Source organism: Chiloscyllium plagiosum, unplaced genomic scaffold (assembly GCF_037043375.1).
Source record: "Chiloscyllium plagiosum isolate Xiang-an unplaced genomic scaffold, Cpla_swu_hap1 HiC_scaffold_47, whole genome shotgun sequence".
NCBI lineage: Eukaryota > Metazoa > Chordata > Chondrichthyes > Orectolobiformes > Hemiscylliidae > Chiloscyllium > Chiloscyllium plagiosum.
The window spans coordinates 8,535,953-8,559,910 of NW_028270185.1; the positions used below are offsets into that span (position 1 = coordinate 8,535,953).

At 52.7% G+C, this 23,958-nt stretch overlaps 1 protein-coding gene across 2 annotated transcripts in view; it reads left to right on the forward strand.

Annotated features, from left to right (window-relative positions):
- Positions 1–19,264, forward strand: part of vaspb (vasodilator stimulated phosphoprotein b) — a 73,629-nt gene extending 54,365 nt beyond the window's left edge. Inside the window, exons 7-14 of one of the 2 annotated variants that reach the window (XM_087983986.1) lie at positions 746–897; positions 1,583–1,631; positions 2,144–2,189; positions 7,482–7,527; positions 9,218–9,280; positions 12,025–12,091; positions 14,207–14,264; positions 17,573–19,264. In XM_087983986.1, coding sequence (XP_087840112.1) covers positions 746–897; positions 1,583–1,631; positions 2,144–2,189; positions 7,482–7,527; positions 9,218–9,280; positions 12,025–12,091; positions 14,207–14,264; positions 17,573–17,610 — 519 coding nt within the window. In that variant the 3' untranslated portion in view covers positions 17,611–19,264. The remainder of the gene's footprint in view (positions 1–745; positions 898–1,582; positions 1,632–2,143; positions 2,190–7,481; positions 7,528–9,217; positions 9,281–12,024; positions 12,092–14,206; positions 14,265–17,572) is intronic. The other variant, XM_087983987.1, reaches the window with a different exon arrangement.
- Positions 19,265–23,958: the final 4,694 nt, after the last annotated feature.

A 23,958-nucleotide genomic window follows, 5' to 3' on the forward strand; every position in this document is an offset into this window, starting at 1 on the left:
CTGAGGGATAAAGGGATCAAGGGATCAAGGGGTATGGGGAAAGAGTGGGAACAGGAACTTCCTCTTTGTGGGCACTGCTTCCAGGTTAAGGGTTACCACGTTAACTGGCCCAATAGTTCTTCTCATCCAAGTAATCAAAAATTAATTTCTTCACTATTGATGCAAAGTCTTGAAGTTAGTTTCGCATTTTCTTAGGGGAAAAAACTGCAAGTGAGAAACTTTCCTTTTTTGTGATCTTTTTTAGGGCAAAGATTTGACAATGATCAGCCATGGTCATACTGAATGGCGGAGCCCTGTCAAGGGGCCAAATGGCCTACTGATGCTATTTTGTGTTTTGTTCACAAGTCTTTTAATGCTTTATCGCTTTCTAAAAAACAGAAGATACAGTCGCTGTTGAAGGATAAGTGCACAGCAAGCTCCCACAAACAGTGACAAGGTCAGGGCCCCACCCCCTCCCCAGTAAATCCAGGGCTGTTGGCCTTGGGGAGGATTTGGGGTCTGAACAGTGGGCAGTGTTCCCGCCCCCTCACCTGTGGTGAGGGGAGCACCTATATCTGGGATCTTGCTGTGCAGGGTCTGTCAGGGGTGACTGGGGCAATGGGTCTTGGGCAGCAGGAAAGAGCGCTCAGTCTCTCTGAGATGATTCCCCGTTTGGTGAATTCTAACGTCTCGGCTGTGTATGTCTCTCTCGCACCACCCCACCCCCCACACACCCCACCCCCCCCCCCCCCACCTCCCCTCCCAGGCTGAGGACAACGCCCGCGCGAGTGGGAGCTCCAGCCCCCGGAGTGACAGCAGCAAGAATAGTGGCGGGGGAGGGGGGGGAGGAGGAGGAGGAGGAGGTGGAGGTGGAGGAGGAGGGCTGATGGAGGAGATGAGCGCCATGTTGGCACGAAGGTGAGTCTCTGGGCTGATCGACAGGGTGGGGCCTTGCGATTTCCTGTCAGGAATTCTACTGCCTGCGGCAGTTCGTTTTTGTCGAGGTGCAGAGCTGCTTATTGCCTGTCCCTACGTTAGGGCGAGGGGTTAATCCAGAGACCCAGGTAACATTCCGGGGATCTGGGTTCAAATCCCACCACAGCCGACAGAGCCTGTTGCCTGGGGAGGTGGCCATGTGGGGTGGGGGATGTAAGAGGCTGTGGCCGAGTTGTGGAGGGGGAAGGGGAATGTGGCCTAGTGGGGCAGGGGGGGATTGGGAGAGCCTGTGGCCTAGAGGGGGGAGGGGAATGCGGCCTGGTGGGGTGGAGGATGGGAGAGCCTGTGGCCCAGTGGGGGAGGGGAATGCGGCCTAGTGGGGTGGAGTGTATGGGGAGAGCCTGTGGCCCAGTGGGAATCCAGTGACCACATGGTGCTGTGTGAAGAACGCAGGGGGTAACTTGCATCCACTTTCCTCGCCTTCATGTTGGACCAGTGACCTGGAGGGTGGACTCGCCCATTGGGGGAGTGAGGGAGGGAAGGGGAGAGTAGGTTGGATACAGGGGTGTGTGTGCCAGTGGAGGGAAGGGGGTGGGGTAGTGGCATGTTGCTAACCAAAGCCACTCTACCTCTCCGCGTTAACCCCAGTCTCCCCCTTTCGCTGCAGACGGAAAGTGTCCGAGAAGCCTCCAGCGAAGAAAGACGATGAGCCAAGCGTAAGTGACGGGGTTGGGGGGTGGTGCAGGGTGGGGTTTGTGTGTTTCGGTGGGTTGGGGGGGGGGGGGGGGAAGGTGGGGGGCGAGCAGAATTGGCGACCTCTGGGCGACGTAGGCTGAGATCAGGAGGGGGTAGTGATTTGGAGGCAAACCGAGGGATTTTGAGATCGTCATGGCGCTTGACCAGGAATTGTGGGATTGCTGAGTGAGCCCCAGTGGGAGGGAGGGAGGGAGGTGATATGATGTGAAGCTTGTTATGGCCTGGTTTGGAGGGAGGGGGCTGTTGGGATGGTAAGGGCTGAATGAATGGGGCATCCATGGGCGAAGTGAAATCTGGAGGGAACTATGGGCCTGAAGGAAGTTAATTGGCATCGTGTGTGTGTGTGTGTGTGAGAACTGATGGCCTCATATGAGTTGGGGGAGGTGTGAGGGGATTGGGTGGGGCTGAGCAGTCTGCTCTGTATTGAATATCTCTCTGTTTAACCCCGTTGTTTAATGTGTTTTCTCTCCAGGAAGACACCAACACAGTCACCAAAGTGACGACGGTGCACAGCAGCGGTATGCTTCAATTCTCCACTTTCAGACACTCTGCTTCCTTGCGTTTTCCCTTGTCCCAGGTTAGGTGGGTGCTGACCGTCTGGGAGGGGGGGGTGGGGGGGGCGTTTCGCACTGATGGGTGGTGCTGAAGGGGGCCCGATCTTATTTGACTGGAGAAGCCACAGCGAAAGACCATTGTTAACAAAAAAAAAAAGAGATTGCTGGGAAAACTCGGCAGGTCCGTGGAGAGAAAGCAGAGTTGGTCTTTCGGGTCGAGTGAGTATTCAGAAACGTTAACTTTGTTTCCCTCTCTCTGTCTCCGCAGATGCTGCCAGAACTGCTGAGGTTTTCTGAGCAGTTTCTGCTGTTGTTTCTGATTTCCATAATTATAGAACCCCCTGCAGTGCAGGAAGAGGCTGTTCGGCCCATTGAGTCTGCACCTACCCTCCCATCTTTGTTTGTGAACTGTTTCCCGGGATGAGGGATTTGTCCTTTTTGAGGAAGACGCTGAGTAATCTTAGCCAATTCCCTCCAGAGTGTGGAACAATGAAGAGACAGGTCTGAGGATGACTCTGATAGGGTCAGCATGCAGAGAGGGGAGGGTTGGGGTGGCAGGGAGAGAGGGGAAGAGAGAGAGGCACAGTCTCTGGATGCGAAGCCGAACATTTCAGACGGACATGAGGGAAAATGTTTTCACTCAGGAGGTCGTAGAGATGTATCGCACGGAAACAGACCCTTCAATCCAGCCCGTCCATGCCGACCAGATATCCCAATCCGATCTAGTCCCACCTGCCAGCACCTGGCCCATATCCCTCCAAACCCTTCCTATTCACATACCCATCCAGATGCCTTTTAAATGTTGTAATTGTACCAGCCTCCACCACTTCCTCTGGCAGCTCATTCCATACACACACCATCCTTTGTGTGAAAAAGTTGCCCCTTAGGTCTGTTTTAAATCTTTTCTCTCTCCCTCTCACCCTAAATCTATGCCCTCTAGTTCTGGACTCCCCCACCTCAGGGAAAATACTTTGTCTATTTACCCTATCCATGTCCCTCATGATTTTATAAACCTCTATAAGGTCACCCCTCAGCCTCCAACGCTCCAGGGAAAACAGCCCCAGCCTATTCAGCCTCTCCCTGTAGCTCAAATCCTCCAACCCTGGCAACATCCTTGTAAATTTTTTCTGAACCCTTTCCAGTTTCACATCTTTCCGATAGGAAGGAGACCAGAATTGTATACAATATTCCAACAATGTCCTGTACAGCCGCAACATGACCTCCCAACTCCTGTACTCCATACCTGGGTTCAATTCCAGCCTCTGGCAACTGTCTGTGTGAAGTTTGCACATTCTCCCCGTGTCTGCGTGGATTTTCTCCGGGTGCTCCGGTTTCCTCAAACAGTCCAAAGATGTACAGGTTAGGGTGGATTGGCCATACTAAATTGTCCCTTAGTGCCCAGGGACGTGCAGGTTAGGGTGGATTGGCGACGGGAAATAACCTGACATTGTCCAGCTATATGTGTAGGTTAGGTGTATCATTCAGGGGAAACATAAAGTAATACAGTAGGGGAATGGGTCTGGGTGGGATACTGTTCGGAGGGTCGGTGTGGACTTGTTGGGCCGAAGGGCCTGTTTCCACACTGTAGGGATTCTATTCTATTCCACACTGTCACATGTTGGATGCAGTTTCAGAGAAACATTGTCTCAGCTGCTCTTGGGCACCCCCAAGTGCTGATTTGAGGAACAGCAAAGACCCAAGTTTCCTGACTTGGCTCCTCTACTTCATCCACAATATGGACCATCCAGCAGCAATTTTTCCAGATTTCCTTTTGTTTGTTGGACAGTCTTATGTTGAGGTCCCAACGGCTCCAATCTTTATTCCACTGCCACCATTTTCAATGCTTCCCCACCCTAACCAGGACCTTGGGGGGTGTTGTAAAACGGAGGGACCTAGGGGTTCTGGTTATATAATTCTTTTGAAGTTGCATCACAGGGTGGTTAAAAAGGCATTTAGCGCACCTGCCTTCACGGCTCAGATCTTTTGAGTGTAGGAGTTGGGATGTCATGTTGCAGTTGGACAGGACTTTGGTGAGACCTCTGCTGGAGCACTGTGCCCAGTTCTGGTCGTCCTGCTGTAGGAAGGATATTATTAAACTGGAGAGGATTCAGAAACGATCTACCAGGAGGTTGCTAGGAATGGGGGGGGAGGTTTGAGTTATAAGAAGAGGCTGGATAGGCTGGAGCACTTTTCACTGGAGCGTGGGAGGCTGAGGGGTGACCTTTTATAGAGGTTTATAAAATCATGAGGGGAATCGATAAGGTGAATGGCAGGTGTCTTTTCCCTAGGGTGGGGGTATTGAAGACTTGGGGGGAGCATATTTTTGAAAGAGATTTCGGAAGGACATGAGCAATATTTTCAGTGTGTGGAATGAACTTCCAGAGGAAGTGGTGGGTGTGGGTACCGTTACAGGGTTTAAAAGGCATTGGGATAAGTATGTGGATAGGAAAGGATTGGAGGGAAATGGGCCAGGAGCAGATAGGTGGAACTGGTTTAGTTTGGGGACTGTGTTCAGCATGGACTGGGTGGACTGAAGGGTCTCTATGCGTGCTGTATGATTAATCTAAAACAATGGAATCAAATCAAAAATTCTTCGGTGTTTTCTTCACCGTCCTGCCTATCCTGGCAGTGGATGGTGTGGTGGCTCAGTGGTTAGCACTGCAGCCTCACAGCCCCAGGGTCCCAGGTTCGATTCCAGCCTCTGATGATTCTGCATACTCCACACTGACATTCTCCCCGTATCTGCGTGGGTTTCCTCTCTCAGTCCAAAGGTGTGCAGGATAGGGCAGATTGGCCGTGCTCAATTGCCCCATAGTGTCCAGGGATGTTCAGGCGAAGTGGATTAGCTCTGGGAAATAAGAGGTTATAAGAGTGAGTCTGGTTGGCCAAATTGCCCCGTAGTGTCCAGGCATGTGTGGGTTAGGTGCATTAGTCAGGGGTAAATGCAGGATAATAGGGGAATGGGTGTGGGTGGGATACTGTTCTGAGGGTCAGTGTGGACTTGTTGGGCCAAATGGCCTGTTTACACACTGTGGATTATCTCCTGGGTGTTGTTCCTGGTGGATGAGTCATGGCATTGGATGGGCTGAATGGCCTCTGTGTTTGTGAGTCACCTCCATCAGTCCTGGCCCAGTTGTTTTGTCGGTGGGGGGGGGGGGGCTTACCAATGGTAAGCCAGTGAGGGAGGTGGGGCTGGGTGTAAGCCGAAACCCGAGAGTTGCATTGGAGTGGAATATATTTGGGGGAACTGCTTTTCTTCAGGGCTTTCTCGCGCTCTCTCGGTCTCGCGCTCTCTCTCGCGCTCTTGCTCTTGCTCTCGCCACACTGTGCCGTCCTAGGGCATTGATGAGGGAATGGATGACTGTGTACTGGAAGCATCTCTGAGGATTTACCTACCTTCCAATCTCTGGCATGAGTGGATTGCTTCCTGAGGAAAGGCTGAACCTGGGTTGATTTTTATTCATTCACAGGATGAAGGCGTCACTAGCTAGGTCAGCATTTATTGCCCATCCCTAGTTGCCCAGAGGACAGTTAAGAGTCAACCACATTGCTGTGGTCTGGAGTTACGTGTAGGCCCAGACCAGGTAAGGATGGCAGTTTCATTCCCTGAGGGATATTAGTGACCCAGATGGGTTTCCTGACAATTGTCAATGGATCAGAATTCCTACAGTGTGGAAACAGGCCAAAAGGCCCAACAAGTCCACACCGACCCTCCACAGAGTAACCCATTCCCCCCTACCCTATTTCCCCTGACTAATGCACCTGACCAGCACATCCCTGGGCACTATGGGGCAATTTAGCATGGCCAATCCACCCTAACCTGCACATCTTTGGATTGTGGGAGGAAGCCGGAGCACCCGGAGGAAACCCACGCAGACACGGGGAGAACGTGCAAACTCCACACAGACAGTCGCCCGAGGCTAGAATCGAAACCAGGTCCCTGCTAATATGAAGCAGCAGTGCTAATTGTCTGTGTGGAGTTTGCACATTCTCCCCGTGTCTGCGTGGGTTTCCTCCGGTTTCCTCCCACAGTCCAAAGATGTGCAGGTCAGGGTGGGTTGGCCGTGCTAAATTGCCCCGTAGTGTTAGGTGCATTAGTTAGGGGAATGGGTCTGGGTGGGTTGCTCTTCGGAGGATTGGTGTGGACTTGTTGGGCCGAAGGGCCTGTTTCCATGCTGTAGGGAATCTAATCTAATCTAACCACCATCTGCCATGGCAGGATTCGAACCCGGGTCCCCAGAATGCTCTGGAGTTTAGGAGTCAGAGGTGACGGAATTGAAATATAGAGTCATGCAGTACGGAAACAGACTCTTCCGACCAACCTGTCCATGTCGACCAGATATCCCAACCCAATCTAGTCCCGTTTGCCAGCACTTGGCCCATATCCCTCCAAACCCTTCCTATTCATAAACCCATCCAGATGCCTTTTAAATGCTGTAATTGTACCAGCCTCCACCACTTCCTCTGGCAGCTCATTCCATACATGTACCACCCTCTGTGTGAAAATGTTACACCTAAGATCCTGTGGGGGGACTTGGCCAGTTGGATGTGGAAAGGGGTTTCCTCTTGAGGGAGAATGTAGGACTGGGAGACAGGAAGGGCTGCAGATGCTGGAGGCCGGAGCCGATAGATGGAAGAACACAGCAGTTCAGGCAGCATCTGACCGAAAGGTTGACTCTCCAGCTCCTTGGCAGCTGTGCTTTTCCAGTTTCATGTCTGGAACGAGGCGTCACTGCTTAATAATAAGGGGGCTCCCATTGGAAACAGATGAGAAAATATTTTATTTCTGAGGATTATGAGACTCTTTGGAATTCTCCTCCTCCAAAAGCAGCGAGTGCAGAATCTTCAATTATGTTGAAGACTGAGGGAGATCAATTCTTGATGACCGAGGGAGTGAAAGATTATCGGTGGGAGGATGTCCGGAAATGTGGAGCTGAGGTTAAAATCCGATCAGCCATAATCTTGCTGAATGGGTTACCAGGCTGGAAGGGCAGAGTGGTGTACCCTTGTTCCTTGTTGGTAACAGTCGACCAATCATCACCCTTTTCGCCACGGTGTAAATTGCTTTGAAATTTGGCATTCTTGCCTGTGTATCCTGAGGGGGTGGAGCAAGATGAGACACTTTGGTGTCACGTCTCTCTTAAAGGTGAGTGTTGCCCGGTTTCCGTGGAAACTGTGCACCTTGACTTGATTCTCATTGGATAAAGCAGCTCCCAGGTGAAAGGGTGTTCTGATTTTCCCCTCGTTTGTTTTCAGAATCGGTGAAGAGACCTTGGGAAAAGCCCAGTTCGTCAGTCTCCAGGTGAGTGTCACATTTGGGTCAGGTGGGAGGAGGGGGGTGAAAGGTCACCTTCAGCTGGTTGTGAAGTGCGGCCATTTTGTCCCCCAGAGAGCTGTCCTCTGTGGAATTCTGTCTCGCTGAAAGCATTTGAGGCCAAAACGTTTGAACGTTTCCGAGAAGGAATTGGTTACAGTTCTTGCAGACCAAGGGATTCAAAGGGTATTGAGGGAACAAGGGACTGAGTTGGATGATTGTGTTGAATGGTGGGGGGCAGACTCAAAGGGGTAGAATGGCCTGTTCCTGTCAGTTGACGATGATATTAGGAGGAAGCATAGATCACAGGCTTGGTAGTGTGTGGTTGTCCACATCATCCTCCCGGGGCCCATTACCACATCCATTCCCACCCAGAGCATGGCCTGCACAGCCCCACCTGGTAAGATATCAACTTGGTTTATGTTTTGTTGTAGTTTTCTGGATGCAGTCCCTTCACCCAGATCAGGACAATACTCAGGATTGGGGTGACGAGCAGCAAGTAATATTCATGCCACACAAATGCAAAGCTATGACCATCACCAATAATGTGGAGGTGCCCATGTTGGACTGGGGTGGACAAAGTTAAAAATCTCTCAACACCAGGTTATAGTCCGACAGTTTTATTGTGGAAGCACTAGCTTTCGGAGCGTCGCTTCACAACCACCTGATGAAGGAGCAGCGCTCCGAAAACTAGTGCTTCCAAATAAACCTGTCGGACTAAACCTGGTGTTGAGAGATTTTTAACTTCTTCACTAATAAGACAATGTAACCATTGCCCCTTGACATTCAACGGAGTTTACCGTCACTGAATCCCTCACTATCAACATGCTGAGGGGTTACCGTTGACCAGAAACTCAACTGAACTCACGACAGGATGTTGCGGGGTATGGAAGGTTTGAGTTGGAAAGAAATGCTGGAATCTTTTTCACTGGAGGGTAGGAGGTTGAGGGGCGACCTGATAGAAGTTTATAAAATAATGAGAGGTATCGATAGAGTTGATGGTAGTTGTCTTTCCCTGAAGCTGGGGAATTTCAAGACAAGGGGGTAAGACTAGGAGATTTAAAGACAAGAGAGACAAATTGTGATGGTTAGTGTGTGGAATGAACTCTGAGAAAGTGGTGAATTTGAGTGCAATTATAACATTTAAAAGACATTTGGATAAGGACATGAATAGGAAAGGTTTGGAGGGTTATGGGCCAGGAGCAGGCAGGTGGGGCTAGTTTGGTTTGAGATTATGGTCAGCATGAACTGGCTGGGCCGAAGGGTCTCTCTTTGCCGACTGTATGACATAAGCGCAGTATCTACTAACCACTGAGCCATCATGCCACCCGAAGGGGAGCAAGGATGAAGAGTGTAGAGGGTTGGAGGTTATGTGGTTGATTTCTATTTGAAAAGGTGGCAATGCAGTTTGGAGAAACTGGAATCTGAAATGGAGCTGAGGCTGTGATTGGTTGATTGTCAGTGAAGCCCCATTGGTCAGTTTTGAGCATGTGACTGGGCTGGGTACTCTGCGTCGGTGGATCCACAGCCGGTTTGGCCGTTGGGTGTGGTCAACGTTCAGAATCCAGGCAAGGCCTCTGGCGTCTGCCTCTGTTTCTCGGTGAATTTTGTGGGTGTTTTTTTTTTCTCTATCTCTCCCATGTTGCTTCCTCGATTTGACCTCTCTCTCGCTCTGCAGAGGTAACTCCATGCTGAAGACGACAGACTCCTCAAGCAGTTCACACGCTGGCACTCAGCCTAGGTACCTGACGTTCAAATCGTTGTCTGTCGGCACTTTGCTGGCGCTGTTGCAACTGAGGGTTAAAGATTTGAGGGAGGGGTCAGCACTGCAGTCGTCCACTATGTGGCCAACTGTCCATTTGCCTGGTTGTCCATTCTGTCCCCCACCCCCCCAACCATCCAATTTGTGACCAGAGGCCCCATGGCTCCCATTTTATCTCAGCCGGGGGTGAGGTGGAGAAGTTTGCAATGTTTTGTTTTGGGGTCTGGTGGGAGACCTTCAGGTGATTCTGGTGATGAGGGTTTGTGTGGGATGCTGGTGGGCGTCAATGGCGAGCTCCCACATCCTGCAGTCTCCAAGTTGGGTGGTGGGGGGAGGTGTTGCAGTGGGCCATAGCTCTAGCCCTTGGCCATTGTTTCCAGGTTCACGACCACTCCAAGGGTTGACTCTCTCAGACTGTGTCCTGTTGGGCGATTGGCTGTCTCTCCATCAACCCAACGCACCAATTTGCTGATGGTGACAGCGGGAGGGGTTCACCGTCCTCCAGGACCATGAAGAGGCGCTGTCAGGCAGCAGCAACCCAATGTTGCTCAGTCAGATGGGAGCCACCCACCCTCCTTGGTCACCTTGCACCCCCCAGCCATGCCCCTGTCCCTGGCCAGCTCTGGTACCTCTCCCTCAGGATTTAACTCGCGATTATTTCAGCATTCAGTGCTAAAAAGCTTCTGCACAAACAGCTTTTAGCTTCTGGTCTCTGTGCTGGGGCAAAGACAGGGTTGGAAGTGATGTAACGTCTGTCTGTCTTCATTGAGCCACCTGCGCACGCTCAGCAGTGAGCACTCCCACTGTCGGAGGGTCAGCGCCGAGGGAGCGCCGCGCTGTCGGAGGGTCAGCGCCGAGGGAGCGCCGCGCTGTCGGAGGGTCAGCGCCGAGGGAGCGCCGCGCTGTCGGAGGGTCAGCGCCGAGGGAGCGCCGCGCTGTCGGAGGGTCAGCGCCGAGGGAGCGCCGCGCTGTCGGAGGGTCAGCGCCGAGGGAGCGCCGCGCTGTCGGAGGGTCAGCGCCGAGGGAGCGCCGCGCTGTCGGAGGGTCAGCGCCGAGGGAGCGCCGCGCTGTCGGAGGGTCAGCGCCGAGGGAGCGCCGCGCTGTCGGAGGGTCAGCGCCGAGGGAGCGCCGCGCTGTCGGAGGGTCAGCGCCGAGGGAGCGCCGCGCTGTCGGAGGGTCAGCGCCGAGGGAGCGCCGCGCTGTCGGAGGGTCAGCGCCGAGGGAGCGCCGCGCTGTCGGAGGGTCAGCGCCGAGGGAGCGCCGCGCTGTCGGAGGGTCAGCGCCGAGGGAGCGCCGCGCTGTCGGAGGGTCAGCGCCGAGGGAGCGCCGCGCTGTCGGAGGGTCAGCGCCGAGGGAGCGCCGCGCTGTCGGAGGGTCAGCGCCGAGGGAGCGCCGCGCTGTCGGAGGGTCAGCGCCGAGGGAGCGCCGCGCTGTCGGAGGGTCAGCGCCGAGGGAGCGCCGCGCTGTCGGAGGGTCAGCGCCGAGGGAGCGCCGCGCTGTCGGAGGGTCAGCGCCGAGGGAGCGCCGCGCTGTCGGAGGGTCAGCGCCGAGGGAGCGCCGCGCTGTCGGAGGGTCAGCGCCGAGGGAGCGCCGCGCTGTCGGAGGGTCAGCGCCGAGGGAGCGCCGCGCTGTCGGAGGGTCAGCGCCGAGGGAGCGCCGCGCTGTCGGAGGGTCAGCGCCGAGGGAGCGCCGCGCTGTCGGAGGGTCAGCGCCGAGGGAGCGCCGCGCTGTCGGAGGGTCAGCGCCGAGGGAGCGCCGCGCTGTCGGAGGGTCAGCGCCGAGGGAGCGCCGCGCTGTCGGAGGGTCAGCGCCGAGGGAGCGCCGCGCTGTCGGAGGGTCAGCGCCGAGGGAGCGCCGCGCTGTCGGAGGGTCAGCGCCGAGGGAGCGCCGCGCTGTCGGAGGGTCAGCGCCGAGGGAGCGCCGCGCTGTCGGAGGGTCAGCGCCGAGGGAGCGCCGCGCTGTCGGAGGGTCAGCGCCGAGGGAGCGCCGCGCTGTCGGAGGGTCAGCGCCGAGGGAGCGCCGCGCTGTCGGAGGGTCAGTATTCCAGTTGAGGTATTGCCCACCCTCTATGGTCCACATGTGGAACCTGTTGAAAACCATTCCAAGCTGGCAAAGGGAAGTTTTCTCTCCTGTTTATTTGTCAAACCAACAAATGTGCTGCTTATTCCCTTTATTGTACATGGGAGCTTGCTGTGCTCAAAATGGCTACTGTGCTTCTGACGCGACGGCAGTGACTGTGTTCCAAACCTATCGCCTTATTGGTTGTAAATTCTGTGGGATGCCTCTCGATTGTGGAAGTTGCTACGGGAATATCTTCTTCCTTTCACTCCTCCCCCCTCTCTAATTGTTCTTCGTCCTTCAGCCCTTGACTCTCATCGCTGTCTGCACCCCCAGCAGCCCCTAGGTCTCTCCTTGACCCTCTGGGAGTGGCAGGAGACTGACTGACTGACTATTTCCTGTTTTCCATCTGTCACCCCCATCCCCACCTCAGACCAGGCCCAGGATACACGGCAGTCCCTGCCATCCTGACCCATTCCCCTCTCCCTGTCTCCTCCTCCTCCCTCCTGCCTCGTGTTAAGTGGGTGTACTCAGTCAGTGAGCTGTTTTGTCCACCCCTCCCGTACCCTCTTGCACTGATCCACCTGCCCCCGCCCAATGCCCCTCCAGTGTTAAGGCGACCCTCAGTTTGATGGTTTGATGTTTCCTGCCTGTTTCTCCCCCAGGGTCAAATCCACTCCCACGAGCAACGACGCAACATCAGATGATACCGACGCAGACAGGATGAGACAGGTACTGATCCCCTGGCTCGGGTGAGGGGGGGGGGGGGGGGGGGGTGGAGGATGGTGCTGCTTTACTGGTGGCTCCATTGGACACTGAGCTCCAGGGGTCTGGGGGAGCCCGTTCACTTCCCTCCTTCCTTGGTGCGGGGGGAGTGTTATACTGTCGCGCTGTCCCGGTGCGGGGCTGTGGGGGAGTGTTATACTGTCGCGCTGTCCCGGTGCGGGGCTGTGGGGGAGTGTTACACTGTCGCACTGTCCCGGTGCGGGGCTGTGGGGGAGTGATACACTGTCGCACTGTTCCAGTGCGGGGCTGTGGGGGAGTGATACACTGTCGCACTGTTCCAGTGCGGGGGAGTGATACACTGTCGCACTGTCCCGGTGCGGGGCTGGGGGGAGTGTTACCCTGTCGCACTGCCCCGGTGCGGGGGAGTGATACACTGTCGCACTGTCCCGGTGCGGGTCTGGGGGGAGTGTTATACTGTCGCGCTGTCCCGGTGCGGGTCTGGGGGGAGTGTTACACTGTCGCACTGTCCCGGTGCGGGTCTGGGGGGAGTGTTACACTGTCGCACTGTCCCGGTGCGGGTCTGGGGGGAGTGTTACACTGTCGCACTGTCCCAGTGCGGGGCTGTGGGGGAGTGTTACACTGTCGCACTGTCCCGGTGCGGGGTTGGGGGGAGTGTTACACTGTCGCACTGTCCCGGTGTGTGGCTGTGGGGGAGTGTTACACTGTCGCACTGTCCCAGTGCGGGGCTGGGGGGGAGTGTTACACTGTCTCACTATCCCAGTGCGGGGCTGTGGGGAGTGTTACCCTGTCGCACTGTCCCGGTGCGGGGCTGGGGGGAGTGTTACTCTGTCGCACTGTCCCGGTGCGGGGCTGGGGGGAGTGTTACTCTGTCGCACTGTCCCGGTGCGGGGCTGGGGGGAGTGTTACTCTGTCGCACTGTCCCGGTGCAGGGCTGGGGGGAGTGTTACCCTGTCGCACTGTCCCGGTGCGGGGCTGGGGGGAGTGTTACCCTGTCGCACTGTCCCGGTGCGGGGCTGGGGGGAGTGTTACCCTGTCGCACTGTCCCGGTGCGGGGCTGGGGGGAGTGTTACCCTGTCGCACTGTCCCGGTGCGGGGCTGGGGGGAGTGTTACCCTGTCGCACTGTCCCGGTGCGGGGCTGGGGGGAGTGTTACCCTGTCGCACTGTCCCGGTGCGGGGCTGGGGGGAGTGTTACCCTGTCGCACTGTCCCGGTGCGGGGCTGGGGGGAGTGTTACCCTGTCGCACTGTCCCGGTGCGGGGCTGGGGGGAGTGTTACCCTGTCGCACTGTCCCGGTGCGGGGCTGGGGGGAGTGTTACCCTGTCGCACTGTCCCGGTGCGGGGCTCGGGGGAGTGTTACCCTGTCGCACTGTCCCGGTGCGGGGCTCGGGGGAGTGTTACCCTGTCGCACTGTCCCAGTGCGGGGCTGTGGGGGAGTGTTACACTGTCGCACTGTCCCAGTGCGGGGCTGGGGGGGAATGCTGCGGGGGGTGCTGCACTGTCTCACTGTCCCGGTGCGGGGCTGTGGGGGAGTGTTACACTGTCGCACTGTCCCAGTGCGGGGCTGTGGGGGAGTGCTGCGGGGGGTGCTGCACTGTCTCACTATCCCGGTGCGGGGCTGGGGGGAGTGTTACACTGTCAGAGGAGCTGTCTGCCTGAGTGAGTCGATCATTCGGAGCCCCGTCTGGTCTCACCACTCAGCTGGGGAAGGTCCCACTGAAATATACCAACGCGATCTCCCGATCTCAAAGCTGCTCTCTCGATGTTGGTTTCAGGGACAATCTGTATTTTTCTGTCATGTTGCTGTTTGTGGCAGTTTCATGTACACAGCCTGGCTGCTCTGGTTCCTACAGCAGGGACCAAACCTCAAACATGCTTCATTACCTGTAAACCACTTTGGGGAAACTCCAGGATCAGCAAAGGTGCTATACAAATACAATTCCTTTTCACTCTGACTGGAATGACCTGTGTGTCGTTTTGAGGCGCTGGTCTTGTGTCTCTGTCTCTCCCTGACATGCTCATTCTCCACCTGAACCACTCCCTCTCTCATTCTAACTCTCTCTTTCCTTCTCTCTCTGACTCTCACGTTCTCTGTCTCTGCAGGAGCTGCTGGAGGACGTGAAGAAAGAGCTGCAGAAAGTCAAGGATGAAATCATCGCAGGTAGTAGCTGACAGCAGATCAGTGACTGACATTCCCACCCCCACCCCCACCACCACTTTTTGACTCCTCTCTTTGTCTCATTCCGCTTTTTTGGGGGAGGGGGAAATCGGGTGTTCAAGGAGAGAAGGCAACAAAGTGGAGTTGTGGTTTATCCTGATTTAATTGGGCAGCAGACAGGCAGGAGGCTGGGTCAACACAGCAAGGCAGGCAGCATCTGGGACAGGCAGGAGGCTGGGGGAACACAGCAAGGCAGGCAGCATCAGGAGGGACAGGCAGGAGGCTGGGAGAACACAGCAAGGCAGGCAGCATCAGGGACAGGCAGGAGGCTGGGGGAACACAGCAAGGCAGGCAGCATCAGGGACAGGCAGGAGGCTGGGGGAACACAGCAAGGCAGGCAGCATCAGGAGGGACAGGCAGGAGGCTGGGAGAACACAGCAAGGCAGGCAGCATCAGGGACAGGCAGGAGGCTGGGGGAACACAGCAAGGCAGGCAGCATCAGGGACAGGCAGGAGGCTGGGGGAACACAGCAAGGCAGGCAGCAACAGGAGGGACAGGCAGGAGGCTGGGTCAACACAGCAAGGCAGGCAGCATCAGGAGGGACAGGCAGGAGGCTGGGTCAACACAGCAAGGCAGGCAGCATCAGGAGGGACAGGCAGGAGGCTAGGGAAACACAGCAAGGCAGGCAGCATCAGGAGGGACAGGCAGGAGGCTGGAGGAACACAGCAAGGCAGGCAGCATCAGGGACAGGCAGGAGGCTGGGGGAACACAGCAAGGCAGGCAGCATCAGGAGGGACAGGCAGGAGGCTGGGGGAACACAGCAAGGCAGGCAGCATCAGGAGGGACAGGCAGGAGGCTGGAGGAACACAGCAAGGCAGGCAGCATCAGGGACAGGCAGGAGGCTGGGGGAACACAGCAAGGCAGGCAGCATCAGGAGGGACAGGCAGGAGGCTGGGGGAACACAGCAAGGCAGGCAGTATCAGGAGGGACAGGCAGGAGGCTGGAGGAGCACAGCAAGGCAGGCAGCATCAGGAGGGACAGGCAGGAGGCTGGGTCAACACAGCAAGGCAGGCAGCATCAGGAGGGACAGGCAGGAGGCTAGGGGAACACAGCAAGGCAGGCAGCATCAGGAGGGACAGGCAGGAGGCTGGAGGAACACAGCAAGGCAGGCAGCATCAGGGACAGGCAGGAGGCTGGGGGAACACAGCAAGGCAGGCAGCATCAGGAGGGACAGGCAGGAGGCTGGAGGAACACAGCAAGGCAGGCAGCATCAGGGACAGGCAGGAGGCTGGGGGAACACAGCAAGGCAGGCAGCATCAGGAGGGACAGGCAGGAGGCTGGAGGAACACAGCAAGGCAGGCAGCATCAGGGACAGGCAGGAGGCTGGGGGAACACAGCAAGGCAGGCAGCATCAGGAGGGACAGGCAGGAGGCTGGGGGAACACAGCAAGGCAGGCAGTATCAGGAGGGACAGGCAGGAGGCTGGGGGAACACAGCAAGGCAGGCAGCAACAGAAGCTGCAAAAGTCAACGTTTTGGGCGTAAACCACCTTCACTCCTGAAACATCTCCACCTCCCGATGCTGCCTGGCTTGCTGTGTCCCCCCAGCCTCCTGCCTGTCCCTCCTGATGCTGCCTGCCTTGCTGTGTGTCCCCCCAGCCTCCTGCCTGTCCGCCTTGGATTCCAGCATCTGCGGGGTTTTTTGTCTCATTGAGCAGACTCGATGGGCTGAATGGCCTAATTTTGCCCTTGCGGCTACTGGTCACTTTCCAAGGGTCAGCAGGGGGATTCTGGGCCAGATGGCCGCCTGCAGTGTCGTTCTGACAGTTTGGCCTTTTCCATTGAATTGGCGTGGTCCCTGTACCTTCCACTAGCCAACCCCTTCCCGCCAAGGCAACACCATTCCCTGGCATTGGTATCCAGGTACAGTCAAAGTGTCAGCCGGCACTTTGTGGGTCAGGAATTCCACTGGCTATTTGACCAGGGGGGGCATCACCAAGTGGCCTAGTCTTCATGATCCTGACATTGTTTAACTAATGGTCGACAATAATGGTTTATAATTGTTCATTTATGGGACATGGGCATCGCTGGCTGGGTTACCATTTATAACCCCATCCCTAACTGCCCCCTTGAGAAGGTGGGGGTGAGCTGCCTTGAACCGCTGCAGTCCGTGTGCTGTAGGTAGACCCACCATGCCCTGAGGGAGGGAATTCCAGGATTTTGAAGGGAATCATCTCCAAGATGCACTGCAGACATTCACTAAAATCCTTGGGCAGCACCTTCCAAACCCTCGACCACTTCCATCAGGAAGGACAAGGGGCAGCAGATATATGGGAACACCATCCCCTGCAACTTCCCCTCCACTCACCATCCTGACTTGGAAATAAATCACCGTTCCTTCAGTGTCTCTGGGTCAGAATTCTGGAATTCCCTCCCGAACGGCATCATGGGTCGAACCACGGTATATGTAATGTTGCCGAACAGAGACACCTTGGAGTGCAGGTTCATAGCTCCTTGAAAGTGGAGTCGCAGGTAGATAAGATAGTGAAGAAGGCATTTGGTATGCTTTCCTTGGTCAGATTATTGAGTACAGGAGTTGGGAGGTCATGTTGCGGCTGTACAGGACTTTGGTTAGGCCACTTTCGAATACTGCATTCGATTCTGGTCTCCCTCCTATCAGAAAGATGTTGTAAAACTTGAAAGGGTTCAGAAAAGATGTACAAGGATGTTGCCAGGGTTGGAAGATTTGAGCCACAGGGAGAGGCTGAACAGGCTGGGGCTGTTTTCCCTGGAGCGTCAGAGGCTGAGGAGTGACCTTATAGAGGTTTATAAAATCATGAGGGGCATGGATAGGATAAATAGGCAAAGTCTTTTCCCAGGGGTGGGGGAGTCTAGAACTAGAGGGCATAGGTTTAGGGTGAGAGGGGAAAGATATAAAAGGGACCTAAGGGGCAACTTTCTCACACAGAGGGTGGTACGTGTATGGAATGGGCTGCCAGAGAAAGTGATGGAGGCTGGTATAATTACAGCGTTTAAAAGGCATTTGGATGGGTATATGAATAGGAAAGGTTTGGAGGGATACGGGCCGGGTGCTGGCAGGTGGGACTAGATTGGGTTGGGATATCTGGTCGGCACGGACGGGTTCTGCCGAAGGGTCTGTTTCTGTGCTGTACGACTCCATGCCCCGCACCGCCTACATCACGGTCTATGGATAGCTCTCTCCACCCCCCACCCTGTCAACAGTGAGGCGTATGGGTGCTGAAAGGCGCTCTACAAATTCAAGTTTTCTCTCTTTTTATTTCTTCTTTTTCAGCTGTTCGGCAAGAGATACAGCGCCTGAGCTCCACATAGTTTTCCAGTTCGGAGGACGGCTCGGATTTTCGGGGGGGGGGGGATTGCGGGGGGATAGGGTGGAGAGGGGGGGGTTGGGGTGGGGTGGGCATGGAAGTGCATCTGAAGTTGGGACAGTATTGACCAGACGAATTGGAGACCAAGTCCACTCGCCCCCCCACCCCATTGGCCGGTCAGTGCGGAGGGATGTGTTTCCAAAAATAAAACACCCACAAAAAAGTTTTTTTAAATTAAATTTCAGAGGAAGTGGGTGGGGGGGGGGGGTGTTAAACACCTTTTTTTTTTCCCCAGTTTCCTGAATAAATTTTAAATTTGTCTGTCTTGCCCCCCCGGGGCATTTTTGCTTTGATTGTCGAGAGGGGAATTTCTTTAATTTTTATTTTTTTTTTATTCCTTCAAAAGAAAATTATTAAAACGGCGGTGAAGGGTTTGTCGGCTTCGATCTTCTAGGCTTTTGAGAGATTGTATTTCCCTGAGAAACCTCCGGAATTATTTTTTTTTCAATCCAAATATTTTCTTCTCTCTCCAGTTTTTGTTTAACTCCAGTCCGTGAATTTCATTTTTTTGGCGGGGATGAGTTGGGTGGGAGGATTGGTGTTTAGATGTCGAGGAAGTTTAAAAAAAATTATTGACGCAAAAATTTCAGACACTTGACGTGTCTGGGAATCGGGATGGCTTTAAATCAACAGTATTGGGAATGGTGGACTCTGAGTAGATTGGATATAAAAGAACCTTTTTGACCTTGTGTCTGTGTCTAGGGGTGGGGTAAAGGGATTCTGTGCCAACCCAGTTCTACCCACTGTCTTGGGGAAGGAGGTGGGTGGGGGAGGGGGTGCAATAAAGCCTGTAGTGGGGCCTGATATAGATTCTGAAGCCCCAAACCTTTGGGGGTGGGGTTTATTTTTGATCCCTTTGTGTGCTGTGCCCCCCCCCCCCCCCATCTCAAATTCCTAGGGATGGGTATTCATGAAGTCAGCGTTCCCTCTTTTTTTTTCATGAGTTTGGGGGTAGGGGATAGAAGGGCAATCGCTGACTGAGGGGGTGGGGAAAGCTCCCCCACACCACCACCACCCCTCCCCATGCCCCCCCAGCTTGATGTTCCTGAAATGGTTTGTCACTTAAGAATGACATGGGGCAAGGGATGGTGGGAAAGAACCAGGCAACCAAGGGCTTGCCCTCCTCACCCTTCATTGGCTGACACCTTCTAGTCTAGTGTTTGGGTCGGAGGGGGAAGGCAGTCTGTGTAATGAGGTGAGTCACAATCTGAAAGGGAGCCCCCCCTGAGGATCGTTCACCATGGAGTGGAATCTGGACAGGTTGGCGGTTAAGTAAAATAAATTTTGACTGTGCAAAGTTGAGGGCAGTCTGTCCTGCCTGGAGGGACCCACATCTCTTGCATCTTTTCCTTGTGCCAATTGTGCAGCTTTGCCTGGGGTGGGTGTGGTGTGCTGAGGGTAAAAAGATGGGAAATGTGCCCCAAGATCCACTTATCCGAAATGTGGGAATGTCGCTTTCTCTGTCATTCAATACTGGCACTGGGCCATTCTGCAGGATGTCCATTTTATTGGCTTTTTTTTACATTCTTATTTTATATATAAAGTGTAAACACTGGATGCCTTTATACTGAAATATAAACAGGTTTTGGTTTGATTCAGCAGTAGTCTTGTTGCTGATTTTTCTTAATTGTTTTTTTTTTATTTTCTGCTGTAAACTTCCCCAAATACCCTGCTTTTAAAATGGAGATAATTTTTCTAACCAACCAGATGGAGAAGGTGGAACATTATCGTAAGACCCCCCTGTGCTATCCCTCAATTCCCCTGTTAATCAAGAATCATGCCTTGGGGGAAAAAAAAAATTATTTGCCTTCTGTCAGACTTCCAAATTGTCATAACCCTCAACATTTCACATCTTTAGCTTGAAAAGGTCACCTTGATGTTTTTGTTTTGATAGTTTGGTTAATTGAATTCCAGATGATCAAATGCCAGATAAGTTTAGCTGAGCATTGAAATCTTGCTGGATAATCTAAAATTCAGATGATCTAATGCTGGCTAATAGAGGTTCCCTCTGGGCAGGGGAACCTCTGATCTGAATGGGAGGGGCAGGAACTATTTCATTCGGATAAATCAATAAAAACTCCAAGCCCTGGACTAAAGGCATTTAAAAGTCTGAGCTGCTGCTAGTATCCTGCACAGGGAGCAGTGGTAAACCCCTCCCCCCACCCCCCACCTCCCACCCAGGCATCTGGACTGCTGCAGTTGCCTCTGTAGGGTAAGTCTCCATATAGTACGCATACAGCCACCATCTCTCACACAACTTACTGTTACTTTGTCCTGCACAGGGCAAAGGTGGAACCTCTCAATGTTGGAGAGATTATCTGGGGAAGGGTGGGTTTAGGGTACACTCCTCTGTGGAACTCCAGGGAAAGCGTTTAGATTACTTAGTGTGAAAACAGGCCCTTCGGCCCAACAAGTCCACACCGACCCTCCAAAGAGCAACCCACCCAGACCAAATGTAGGCAACCCCTACATTTACCCCTCCACCTAACATTAGGTAAATGGGGGATTTCAAGATTCTGGGCATATTTTTAAGGTGAGGGGCAACTTTTACACTGATTAATGGGTAGAAACCTTGAGAATGCAACTAAGGTCCCAGTGGTTAAAAGACATTTGGATAAGTTCAGGCATAACCACCGTTTGGAGGGATATGAACCAGGAGTAGGCAGGTGAGACTAGGTGAGTTTGGGATTACAGTTGGCATGGCCTGGTTGATGGATCTGATGCGATCTAACCTTAGTAACCAGTCTACCGTGTGGAGCCTTGCTAAAGCCCATGTTGACATGATCTATCATCTCATTTCACACACGCACACAGCTATGCTGACTATCCCAAATCAGTCCTTGCCTTTCCAAATGCATATGAATCCCCTCCCAACAACATACCCACCACTGCCATCAGACTCGAAAAAGGTATATAGTTCCTTGGGGTTTTTCCTTGTAGCCTTTTTAAAATAATGGTATAGCATTAGTCACCCTCCAGTTTTCTGGCACCTCATCCATGGCTGGAGATGATATAAACATCCTTAACTTTGCAGTGGCCTGGGAGCTTATCTTTGTTTATGAGTTTTAGGAACTCCAGCATTTCTTCTGTAACGTGGACTGTTTAAGCCATCAATATTTATTTCCATGTTCCCTTGCTTTCTCCACAGTAAATACTGATGTGGAATATTTGTTTTGGATCCCGATCTGTGGTTCTGCATGTAGATGGCCTCAAATCTTTAAAAAGGAGCCCCCTGTTCTCCCTAGTTACCCTTTGGCCTTGAATATACCTGAGAAAGGATCTCCCCATCTCAAATCATTCTGCTGCACATTTGAAGAGAAATACACACACACACACCCTTGCCTCTTCCACACACTATACACCCAATAAAACACAATCTGCCAATTCAAACCCGAACAAGCAGACAACGCAACCAAAAACTATAGCCACATTGATGTAAGGTAAAGATATATCAAAATGACTGCTAGACCCCTTGGCATCATGGTAGCCCACAAACCTACCAACACACTTAAACAGCAACTAGTGAACCTAAAGGATCCACTAGATACTACTAGCATTTACATGATACCATGCAAGAACTGTTAAACACCGCAAATCGGACAAACTGGCATGAAACATGAACACCAACTAGTCACCAAAAGACATGACCCAAGATCACTAGTTTCCATACAAACAAAGGAGGGCACTACTTTGACTGGGACAACACAGCCTAGGACAGGTGAAACTAAGTCACACATGATAAAGCATAGCATTCTAACCAGAACTCCATCAATAAACACATCAACTTAGATCCCATCGATCTTCCCTTGGGGAAAAAAAAAACTGGAAATGACATCACCCACCTTAAAAAAAACCAGGACCTATAAATAGAGAGGTGGGACATACCACCATCACTTCACCAGAGACTCAGTGATTTTACCCAGTCATGGTGACAATGTCTGAAAGTAAGCCTTCCAGCTCAACAAGCTAACTTATCAACCTGAGCTATAAATCTTAAAAATATAGTTATCACCTAATTCTTTATGGTACCAGTGTGTGGAATTGCAGGTTATTCAGAGTGGCTGATTATTGTATTCCAGTAGTACATGCCAGACCTAAACTACTCGGGTAATGGCCCTTTGCTATTATCGTCAACCTATTAACCCAGAGCCCCACACAATGTTCTAGGGAACCCAGCTTCAAATCCTGCCACGGTGGAATTTAAATTCAGAGTCTGGCATTAGAGTCCACTGACTATCACAAAACAATTAATAGAAAATGACATCTATTAACAGGTCTCCCTTGGGGAATCTGCCACCCTCACTTTATCCAGAGCCACAATGCATGGGATGCTGGTGTTGAATGGGCAAAAGGTGAGTCTCACAAGGTGACCAGAATAGCCTTCATTGGCACACGCAGTTGAATGAGTAGAAAAAGTGAGGTCTGAAGATGCTGGAGATCATGGAGAGCAGAGGGGAGTGTGGTGGTGGAAAAGCACAGGTCAGGGAACAGAGGATCTCCTGATAAAGGGCTTATGCCCAAAATGTTAATTCTCCTGCTCATTGGATGCTGCCTGACCTGTGCTTTTCCAGCTCCCCCCCTCCCCCCAAACACACACATTTGAATGAGTGCAATGAAAAAAGTTTGTAATGTTGCTTTTCAGCACTCTCGAAAGAATGTTGTTTGAAATCCCAAGCTTTTGGTGTGGTGAGAATTCTGACTTAGTCCAGACCCACAAAAGTATGGTTGACTTTTAACTGCCTGCTGGATAATTAGGAAAGGGGAAAAACCATCGGTCCAACCAGTTGATGAATGAACTTTAAGAAAAATCACATTTCCTTCTTTGCAAAAAGGCATTAACTCAGTGCCCTCTTGTTTTTTAAAAATCTTTCTTAAAAGCAGGAAATGGCTTCTTTCCATCCAGTATCCTTATGAATTTGAGAATCTCTCCTTTCCAAAAGGGAGGGCAAGAGAACAGAATTGGAGGAACAGTAAACTAGCATTGACCCTTTGGATCAGAGCCTAATCAGCCAAGTCTGTCCTGTTGGAGATGAGGAAGAGATACGTGAGGAATACAGATGCTGGAGAAGCACAGCAGGTCAGGTAGCATTCCTGGAGAATACTCGAAATATCAACTCCTGCTCTGCAGATGCTGCTGTGCTTTTCTAGTGCCACGTGATTTGACCCGGTCTGTTGCCAAAACAAAACACTATCACTTACATATAAGATCCATTTTCATTTTAATGATTTCACAACAGTTTAAAATAAGAGAATGTCAACTCGACTTTTTTTTTGTAAAAAACGTCCCTCTTCCACCCCCAATCCTACAAATATTCCTAAATCACATTCAAAAAACTTGATTAAAAACGAGAAGCAGTGGCTAATCCACTGCAGTGACCTGAATTCAGCCTCCGCTCAGTTGCCATTTGCTTAGAGGGTGGGAGTAAATGGGACCACAAAACACAATCTTCAACTGGCCTGTTCCTTTACCTCATACATTACACACAAAGATCTTGGGTGTGTTCGATAATGGTGACTAATCCCACCTTTTTAATAAAAAAGTCAAACATGATCCACCCGCTTCCTAATAGAAAGAGAAATCTTAAAAAGAAAGTGGTGAGAATGACAACACCTGATGTGCTTGATGCAGTCAAACAATATGGTGACATTACAGGCTCTTTCACCCAACTGGGTTTCTGTAAAGATGTGTTTTCCAGCTAATTGTGTGCCCTATTACTCAGATCCCACTGGAAGTGGGACTGCAGTTTCTCCCTCTTTCCCCCCCTCCCCACCAAAGACCAGTCACTGACACCACCATGATTCCCTCTCCATGGGGGTCACCAGTGCTCTGGACTGTGAGCCTAGGTTTGAGATGCCATATTGTGAACTGCTGAAGGGGTCTATCGTTTAAGGGCACTGCTCCAGTATGGCTTGGAGAGAGTTACCATTTAAATACACAGCCCCCTCCCCCAAGGCCCTGCCACATAAGACAAAGTGACTCCTTCCTGATACAAGTTGATGCAGAGTGGAGACGCTGCAGTCATAGTGTAGTCACTATGTACGTCAGTGTGACAACTTATCCTAACAAATTACTCCCAGAAACAACATTCCAGTCCCGTGCCCCAGTGTTATATATTTCAAAATAGATTTTCCCAGGCTCCAGTTTGGAAGGGTCTAGCTTTATCGTCTCTGGACAGTTAAAACGGACTGAGAATTTGCCACCCCCAGCAATATACACAGTTGTATGACTGGTCAGCCCCCAGCCTAAAAATACATGGTTGGTTTCCTTGACGGAGGGACAGAGTGGCCAGAG